General features: G+C 25.4%; 1 protein-coding gene across 12 annotated transcripts in view; it reads right to left on the bottom strand.

Annotated features, from left to right (window-relative positions):
* LOC117179763 (AMP deaminase 2) overlaps positions 1-10,523 on the bottom strand; it is a 95,692-nt gene that overhangs the window by 6,544 nt on the left and 78,625 nt on the right. For all 12 annotated transcript variants that reach the window (XM_033371845.1, XM_033371839.1, XM_033371842.1 and 9 more), the window contains 4 exons: positions 6,649-6,944; positions 6,445-6,571; positions 4,081-4,244; positions 1,432-1,837 (listed from right to left, as the gene is read on the bottom strand). In XM_033371845.1, coding sequence (XP_033227736.1) covers positions 1,432-1,837; positions 4,081-4,244; positions 6,445-6,571; positions 6,649-6,944 — 993 coding nt within the window. The remainder of the gene's footprint in view (positions 1-1,431; positions 1,838-4,080; positions 4,245-6,444; positions 6,572-6,648; positions 6,945-10,523) is intronic.

The raw sequence follows: 10,523 nt of genomic DNA, 5'->3' as shown, positions 1-10,523 counted from the left end.
ATGGTTTAAAACTTCAACCATTTTAAATACTTGAAAATTGTGATAAATTTATTATACTAATTCAAAAATGTTTGTCCAAAATCATTTAAAATTGTACCATAATTTCCAAGCAATTGCTTAATATTTCAAGAATTTTTTTCAAGAACATTAAAAATATTTTATATTTTAACATTCCCAAATTAAACAATTGTAAATACTTGAAAATTGTGATAAATTTATTTTACTAATTTTAGATTGTTTGTCCTGATTAAATTAAAAATTATACAATAATTTCTAATAAAATTTTTAATATTTAAAGAGTTTTTAACTGAAAACATTGAAAATAGAATAAGTTTAGAATTAAACATTCAAATTGGTTAAAAACTTCAACAAACTTAAATAGTTGAAAATTGTAATAATTTTATTCTACTACTTCAAAAATGTTTGTCTTGAATAAATTTAAAATTATACAATAATTCCATAATAAATACTTAATATCAAAAGAATTTTTAACTGAAAACGTTAAGAATAGAATAATTTTATATTTTAACATTCAAAGAGGTTTAACACTTCAACAATTCTAAATATTTGAAAATTGTAATAATTTTATTATAAGAATTCAAAATTGTTTGTGCTAAATCATTTAAAATTATAAAATACTTTTCAATCAAATGCTTAATATTTAAAGAATTTTGAACTGAAACATTCAAAATATAATAGTTTTAGATTTTAATATTCAAAATGGTTTAAAGCTTCAACAATTCTAAATACTTGGAAACTGAGATTATTTTATTATACTCATTCAAAAATTGTTGTCCTAAATCATTTAAAGTTGTACAATAATTTTCACACAATTGTTTAATATTTCAAGAATTTTATGTTAAAAACATTTAAAATATTTTATATTTTAACATTCAAAACTTCAACAATGTTAAATACTTGAAAATTGTGATTATTTTATTAAATTAATTTAATGAATTTTTTGTCCTGAATAAATTAAAAATTATAAAATAATTTCCAATCAAATGCTTCATATTTAAAGAATTTTGAACTTAAAACATTAAAAATATAATTTTTTTTTAGATTTTAACATTTAAAATGGTTTAAGACTTCAACAATTTTAAATACTTCAAAATTGTGTTAATTTCATTATACTAATTCAAAAATGTTTGTCCTAAATCGTTTAAAATTATACAATAATTTCCAAACAAATGCTTAATATCTAAAGAATTTTCAACATTAAAAACATAATGATTTTAGATTTCAAAGTTCAAAATGGTTTAAAACTTCCACAATAAACTATTCTGCTTTAAAAAGATTACGAAAAAATTTCATTGAGCATGAAATTTAAAAAATTTAAGTCCTTAGAAAGAGAAAATTTCGAATCGTCTACGGGATTATTGTCTAGGACTGGAAAGAAGAAATTATATTTAATAAAAAAAAATTTTTTACCTTATGTGGGAATCCGCTCATAATGACAGAATTTCTTGCGAGCTCGCACATGTCACATGAACTCAATTTCCAAACTTGAGCAGCAATACTGTATTCTTCCATCAGAGGTTCTTTAGTAAAGTGGAACTGAAGCGGATCATCCGTAGAAAGACTAACACACAACCCCCTGGCTAAATATTCCGGAAGGGGATTCCGATGATAATTAAGGAAGAGCGAATTGTTGCTCAGGGGCGACATCGCGATTCCTATTTGCGCCAGGAAGTAAAGATACTGCAAAACGGGAACTTTACGGAGTAGAAGACCATGGGAGATATTTTCGGCCATCATGTAGCCACAAACTAAATGCTGAATCGGCCCTGCTTCTCCGCAATGAGGCCTCAGAACGAATGTATTCAATCCTTGCTCCCTAGAAATTTAATATTAATTTTAACATTCTTTGGTCAGGGTGTCTACTCAAAAACTGGCAAAAATTCCCTGACAATTTTCGATTTTTTCCTGGTATCATTTTTCATAGTTCAAGTATTCATTTAAGTATTTCGCATTTTTTTAAACAATTCACTCGGATCGTGTATACAATTTCACGAGTTTATTATAAATAATGTTTTATTCAGTCTTTTTAAATATCTAATTGTGTAAAAATAGTACTATTTATCTGTAAAATTAAATAACTGTTTTTTTCACTTGAGAAAGTAATTCTGATTTAATTATTATATTTAATTTGGGAAGGTTGTAATAAAAAATACTAATGAAATAATTAATCATACCTATAATTTGTCCCAGAAGTTCACGAATTTGAATAATAATTGAAATAAATTTTTATTTAATATCTTAATACTACAACCAAAAATTGAATAGTTAAATTTTCAGTTAAAAAAATTAATTTTCAACCACGAAAAAAACAAATTTTCAACAAAATAGTTCAAGTTTCAACTAGAATAATAAAATTTTCAGTAGAAAACATTTATTTTCAACCCACAAAAAAATTTTCTTTTCGAAGAATAGACAAATTTTTAAACAAAACGAAGAATTTTCAATTATAATGATGAATCTTAACCCAAAAAATTAATTTGTAACACAAGAATATAACTTTTAAGCAAGTAGTTCAAATTTCCATACAAAAAGATTAATTGTCAACGAAAAGTGTAACAGTTGATATTTCAACCAAAAATACCTTAATTTTAAAGAAAAATAGTTGAATTCGACCAAATAATACGAATTTTCAACAAAGAAAAATTTTCCAGACAAGAGAGAGAATATTTTGTAACCAAATTATTGCATTTTTAAGCAAAAAATATATTTCCATCCTTGAATGTTAATTTTCTACCAAAAAGGATGAATTTTAAATCAAACATTTAAATTTTTGACCAAAAATTGAATAGTTAAATTTTCTGTTAAAACATTATTTATCAGCCAAGATAAAAAAGAACTTTTAACAAAATGGTTAAATTTTTAACTGGAGTGATGAATTTTCAACAAAAATCATGAATCTCTAACAGAAATTCACAAAATAGTGAAATTTTCAATTCAAATAATGAAAATTTAATAAAAAAAATTAGTTTTTAACAAAGTGTTTCAACTTTCAACCAAGTAGTTGAATTTTTAACAGAAAAAGATGAATTCTCAATGGCAAATGTAACAGTTAATATTTTAACCAAAAAAGATCTTAATTTTAAATGAAAAACAGTTGAATTCAACCAAATAATAAGAATTTTCAACTAAGATTTTTCAGTCATGAGAGAGAGAGGGAGAAAAGAAATTTCAAACAAACTGTTGAATTTTTAACAAAATACACGAATTTTCAAGCAAACATTTGAATTTTCAATTAAAAATATAAATTTTCGACCAAAAAATAGAATGATTATTTTTTCAGTTTAAAAAACTGATTTTCATACAAATATAGACAGATTTCAATAAAAATAGTTGAATTTTCAATGAAAGAGTTGAATTCTCAACTAAAATTAGGAATTTTGAACCAAAAAGGTGAGTTTTCAACAAAATAGTTGAATCCTCAAACAAAACAGATTATTTTTTTACCAAAATGTTGCGCTTTTAACCAAAAAAGATTGAATTTCTACCAAACTAGACACATTTTCAAATTAAATACAAATTTTCAACATCAAAAAAAGTTAATTTTCTACCAAGAAAGATTTTTCAAGCAAGAAGGAGAAAAAATGTGAACCAAATTTTTTAATTTTCAATTTAAAAATACGAACTTTTCATAAAACAGTTAAATTTTAAACAAAAAATTTAAGTTTTCAACAAAAAAGTTTATTTTCAACCAAATAGTTGAATTTCATACTAAAGTGTTAAATTTTTTAATAAAAAATATGAATTTTCTTTAAAACAGTTAAATATTCGACCTGAAAATATATATTTTCAACCAAATAAATGAATTTCTACCAAAATATTTAAATTTTCAACCCAGAAAGATAAATTTTCAATCAAAAATAGTTCAATCCAATAATATAAGGTTATTTTTACAAATGAATCACGGTTATTCAATTACATATTACAAATTTAAGAAATGTAAGGGCGTTCTCAAAACAATTCCCTGATATTAAAAAAAATCCCTGAAATTTTCAGGTTTTTTTAGGTATATAAAAATTCATTGACAATTATCTAAATTTAAATAGAAAAAAAATTACATACGCTCGGAAATGATTAAGTACTGTCATATTGGCGTATGTGTAGTACTGATAATAACCGTAGGGTGGATTTTCAATATCCTCCCACTTCTCTGGGGGACAAACGTCTTTGTCGAAAAGAGGATTCTCCGGTTTACTTTCATCATCCACGGAGTCGAAACCTATTACCTGTTAAATAAAATAAATGTTAAAGAATTGGAACTAAAATTAAAAAATTTTATTTCGGAATAAAACAAAATGTTAATGCCCCGTTGACTTCCAACACAGAAATTTACAGGCTGGCTGAAAAACTTAATTTTCAACATTTTCTGACTTTTCCCTGACCATCAATATTCGACCAATTTTAGATTAAAACTTAAATATTTCAAATTCATTTATTTATTTCAACCAAAAAAAGATGATTTTTTTAAAAAGCTTTCTTAACAAGAAAAACAAATTTTTAAATAAAAAAATTGGAAAAGATCAATTTTCAACAAAATAGTTAAAGAGCCAAAGAAAAAGATGAATTTTTAATTAAAATTATGAAGCTTCAGTTCGGTTTTCAGCAGCAACTTTTTTCTCAGCAAATAATGTAATAGATATTTCAACAAAAAAAAGACGAATTATCAACAAAATAGATGAATCCTCAACCAAAGAAGAATATTTTTCAAACAAGCAGTTGCATTTTAATGCAAAAAATATTAAATTACCACTAAAATAGATGAAGATTTAAACCAAAAACACAAATTTTCAAAAAATAGTCGAATTTTCAACCAAGCAAGATTTCAGTTTAATTTTCAACGACAAAATATGAATTTTCCACAAAAAATTATTTTTCTAAAAAACTAACTGAATATACAACCCAAAAAGGCGTATTTTCAAGAAAACTGTTTGATTATTAACAAAAAATCATGACTCTTTAAAAAAAATGGTTGAATTCTCAACAAAATAATAAAATTTTCAACTAAAAATTTAATCCTCAAGAGGAAGCAACTACAATCAAAAGAAATAGTAATACAAGGCAAAAAAAATACGAACAAGAATATGCTGACCATTTTTTATTTTTAATCTTATAACATTTTAAACATAGAATATTTTATAAACCTAATAAATAATTTCAAATTTCAATTTCAATATTTCAAATTTAAATTCAAATATTTAAAATTTATCGTCCTTAATATCTTCTGTTCTTTTTTTTTTAATTACAATAAACAATTTTTTTAATTCATAAAAAATATGCCTTATTTAGAATATTTTTGAATTTGTACAAAAACATGTTTTTTTTTAAATTAATTTAAACCTGAAATTTCTTCAGCTTGAACCAAAGAAACATATTATTATTTTTTACTCATGAAAAAAAATTTTTTCGTGGTAATTATAGCTATTCAAAGTAGCAACAAAAAAGTGAAATCCCAAAAATCTTTAATCACGACAAAAGTTTTTTTCCAAGAAATCAAAATGAAACGATGTGTAAATGACTCAATTAAAAAAAACATGTTTTTGCACATTTTAAAAAAACTTGTTATTTGCGAAAAACATTTATTTTTAAATTTTGTACTTTTTTATTATTGTTCAACAATAAACGCTATACGTACAACAAATTCGTCATGATTTTTGAACCAATAGGAAATATTTTGAATTTGTAATCGTTAAATTTCACTGATTTAAATTTTTTCACTTTTCTCGAATGCCAACCCACAAATTTTGTTTCCCTCAGCTCAAAAGATTTGATTTATTTTAGCTTTTATTATTTTCAACTAAAATGTGTTCCAATTTTATATTGGATAACTACTTCTGCCTTCAACTTTCACATTTTCAACATGTTTTAAAATATTTCAGATTCCATTTTTTTTAAAGAGTATTTATTTTTAATGGTTCAGCACTTTAAACGTGTACCTTATTTATTCATAAATAATTGATGTATGTGCTACAATTTCTTTCATTATTATTCAATAATGGGTACACTTACTAATTTCAGAGAATTTCCCACATAATTCAAATATTGTATTTTCAAGTATCATATATTTACAGAGAAAAGAGGGGAAAAGGGGGAAACTACGAAAAAAGGGAAAGATTATGCACCCTGCAATAATGTCTCAAATACCTCCATTTAAATAAAAAACTAATTATAAAAAAGCTGAAAGAAAATGAAGGCAAACTCTATATATTTGAACTAAATTAACTTTCTCAGCGTAGACTTCAATATCTTTGGTTCTAATTAACCTGTCGGGATTTTTCTGTGATGAATTCAACATATTACTATAAATATTTTCGCAAAACTAAAACAACTATATAGCGAGCCGAAAATATCGTCTGGGTATAACACACCCAGTCTAGGCTGAGAAGGTTAATTACGAAAACAAAACTCCATAATTGGTAAATTACTTACGTATTGAAGGAACTTGTGAAGTTCGGGATGCGTATTAGGGTCATTGGTCACTTCGAACAGAGGCAAGAAAATGTTGTCAAGTATCTCTTGGAAGTTCGTCATGAGTTTGTTAAGTTTGAAGATGTCGCTAAAAAAGTAAATACCAAAATAAATAATAAGTTACAATCTTCCTGCTTGCACGAATAAGCAAAAGTGAAAACTTACTATAATCTTGGAATTTGAATCAACCAGCGAACATTGTCCGAAGAAACGTCACCCTCGATAGCCCATTTGGCTAATTTGTCCCACTCATCAGGATTCTTGCCATAAATGGAGAGACGGAGTTCCAAATTCTGGTACTTTGACTCCTCGAGATCACTCGCCACCTCTTTGATTATCCTCGCGAAATATTTCCCATTGAGGTAATTATCCGTTTTGAGGAAAACTTCGCGGAGACGACTCTCACCAATTGGATTATACTTTGCGTTGAACTTATCGAACCTGTGGAACGTGTTTCTGTCCTAAAAATGTAACAAATATTTGTTTTTAAAATTTATCAAAATTCAGATCTCGGAAAGACTAGATTTAGAATTGTTCCAACTTTTTTTCTATTTTAAATAACTTCAGTTCAGGGCTTAAAATGTTGCGTGGTCCAAGAAACACATTTTATGTAGTCCGGATTTTAAAATGTTCAGTCCGAAATAAAAAAGTGCAATGGAAAATTAACTTTATTTTCTGAGAAGATTTTCAGTTTTCTAACCTAATATTTTAAAACGGGGTGGCCGGTTTTTCCGAGTTCATTTTAAGTCATTTAAAGCTAGAAACATAAAAAATTTAACAATCACATTTTTAAATAAATTAAACACTTCTTAAATTAAAAGTTTAATTATTTTCATTTTTTATAGTTTAAAAATCCTTGAAAAGCTTAAAAATTTTATTTCAAAATCTGGAAACATCTACATGTTGTTTTACATTTGTTAAATTATTCAAAAAAAATTTCACAACGTCTAAGCATCTTTTCAAATGACCGACATTTTTTCTAAAAATTTTCCTACGCCTTTTTTCTAAATCCTGCAAAATTAAAAAATTTTCCTTAAAATCTTCCACACAACTAAAAATACACTTAACTAAAACGAAAAATCTTTAACTGGAATAGTTGAATTTTCAATAAAAAAAATTTTCAGCAACAAAAAAATAAATTTTGAACCAAGAAAATTAATTTTTACACACATTTTTTTAAAACAAAATACATCGATTTTCAACTTAAAAAAATTAATATTCAACGAAAAAAACTAATCTTTAAAAGAAAGGAAATAGTTGAATTTAAAACCAAAAAGATGAATTGCCAAAAAACTAGATTAATTTCTACAAAAAAGATCAATTTTCGACTAAAAAAAAAAAAATTTCATCCAAAAATGGAGTAGTTACAATTTAAGTTTAAAATTAAGTTATAACAACAAAAAAACAACAAATTTTTAGTAAAAAAATGGGATATTCTGAAAAAATGAATTTTCAATAAAATACCTCATTTTTCAACCAAAGTGGTGAGTTTTCAAACAAACTGTTGAATTTTTAAACAAAAAGGTACATTTTCAACAAAAAAACTAGAATAGTTAAATTTTTAATTAAAAACATTAATTTTAAACAAACAAAAAAAAACGAGTTTCCAACAAAAAATGAAGCACGTTGTCGAAAAAATTCCCTGACTTAAAAAAAAATCTCTGACATTTCCAGGGTTTTATGGGTATATAAAATTTCCCTGCCAATTCCATGTTTTTCAGGTTTTCCAGGTAGGTTAGACACCCTGCCATGACACACAATTTACTATGAATGCCATTTAAAAATTTAGTTAAGTATCGTACAGTAACTGAAGATACTTTGAATTACAGTTACCCAAAAATTGTAATTCTGTGAGATCTTTTGGAATCTTTAAAAATTGTTGTAAAATATTTGAAATCTTTGTTAAAGCTTTCTTTAACCTTCGTTATGGAAATCTTTCGTGTTCGCTTAGTATCTCTAAAATCTTTTGAATTCTTCTCAATTTTTTGAAACATTTTAAAATAATTTAACATCTTTGAAATATTTTTAAAATCTTTCGTATTTCTTTGAAATAATTGAAATATATGAAATTATTTAAAATCTTTTAAATGTTTTGAAATCTTTGAAATCTGGTGTACTGTACCCTTTTTTAAATCTTTGAAATTCTTATATTCTTTTTAAATCTTTGTGAATTCTTTGCAATCTGCATGAGATGTTCAAAATCTTAAGGATATTTTTGTGAAATCTTTTAAATTTTTGTCAAATATTTTGAAATATTTGACATTTTTCGTAAATCTTTGTTTGTGAAATCTATTTTATTCGTCCAAATCATTGAATTATTTGAAATCTTCGCGAAATATTTTCAAATGTTTTGAAACCTTCTGAAAGCGTTTCAAATCTTCGAAATGTTTTAAAATCTATCAAATCTGGTGTAATGTACCCTTTTTCAAATTTTTGAAATCCTTTAAATCTTTTGAAAGTTTTAAAAGCTTTCTGAAATTGTTGCGAAATATTTAAAATTTGGTGTGCACGCCTTTTTTAAATCTTTAAAATTCATAAAATCTTTATAAAATGTCCAAAATCCTTTTAAATATTTTTAAATCTTGGAAATATTTTTAAATCTGTAGTCATAATGTGTAATTTGATGTACACTCAAAAACTGAGAGATGAAACCCTTGAAAAATCCGTTATATGGTCATTGTTCCTTTTAATTCTGAAACTGAATTAACATCGAAATTTTCAATTAACAAAAAATGCATACATTAACATTCTATATTAGCGGAGGCAAAATGAAAAAATTATATAATTATTATTCATAATATTAAAGTCTGTTCATTGCAATCTATAAAATATTTGAAAATGCCTAGAAATTTCTTTATTTATCAATGAGTAAAAGATAAATTATATCTTGATAAATAAAAATTTTCTTCGTAGCAAGATTTCTTCTGAATGAGATGTTTTTTTAATACTAGACTAAAAGGTTTAAATTATTTTTTGCATTTCAATCAAATAACTCATAGCGGCGATTCGGCGGACGATTTCAAATTCCCGATCATTTCCCGGTCAAGTTTTACAATTTTCACAGTGAACTAAAAGTAACATATTCATAATTGCCGCTAAACGCAAAATTTTTTTAAAATTCATAAAGTTCATTCTAAACATCCTTTAACACAACACAGCAAAAAATTGCAAAATAAATTATTTTTTAAACAAATACTTCAATTTTCCATTAACATTGAATAATTAAATTTTTAGTCAAAAAATGAATATTCAACCAAATATCAAACCAAATTTTCGGCAAAAATTCCTTTTCATCCAAAGAAAAAAGAAGTTTTCAATAAAATAGCTCATATTTCATTCAAGAAATGATTTTTTAATTAAAATGATGAATCTTCAACCAAAAAATTAATTTTCAACAAAAGATTTTAACTTTTAACTAAAATAATAAATATTTAATTCTAATACTTGAATTTTGAACCGAAAAGAAAAATTTGTGAACAAGAAGATAAAATTGCAAAGGAAAATATCGTTTTCAAACAAAAAAAAATGATTCTGAAGCAAATATGTGAATTTCCAACTAAATATTTGAATTTTCAATTAGAAAAGACAAATTTTCATCACAACTGTTGAATTTTGAGTAAAAAAATCAATTTTCAATCAGAAATGGACATTTAACTTTTTAGTTGACTTCCGTTTCCGGCATGAAAGTGTAAAGTAGTGGGAATTATGGATGCTGAGTTTTTCTGATATTGTGGTGAAATTTGAGGTGAATGGATTGTGGAAGTGTGTGGAAGGGTGTGGAGGTGAGATATCTAATTGAGGGATTGTGAGATTGCAAAGGGGAGGTAGATATTTTGGAGGATTGAGACAGATTTATGTGGAAGTTTTTTTGGAGATTTGTGACAGGGTGGGAAGCTGTGTTGACGGATTGGTTGTAGCAGGGTTGGGTAGCGACAAATAAAGGCGTGACAGGTAACAGACAGCGACGATAGAGGCAGGGAAGATAGAAGGCGGGAAAATTTGAATTTTATTAATGGCTAGTGGAGCGAGTATCTCCTCGG

This window comes from Belonocnema kinseyi, chromosome 9 (assembly GCF_010883055.1).
Source record: "Belonocnema kinseyi isolate 2016_QV_RU_SX_M_011 chromosome 9, B_treatae_v1, whole genome shotgun sequence".
NCBI lineage: Eukaryota > Metazoa > Arthropoda > Insecta > Hymenoptera > Cynipidae > Belonocnema > Belonocnema kinseyi.
Note: the sequence above shows the minus strand (reverse complement) of the source record. Positions and strands in the feature narration are given on the sequence as shown.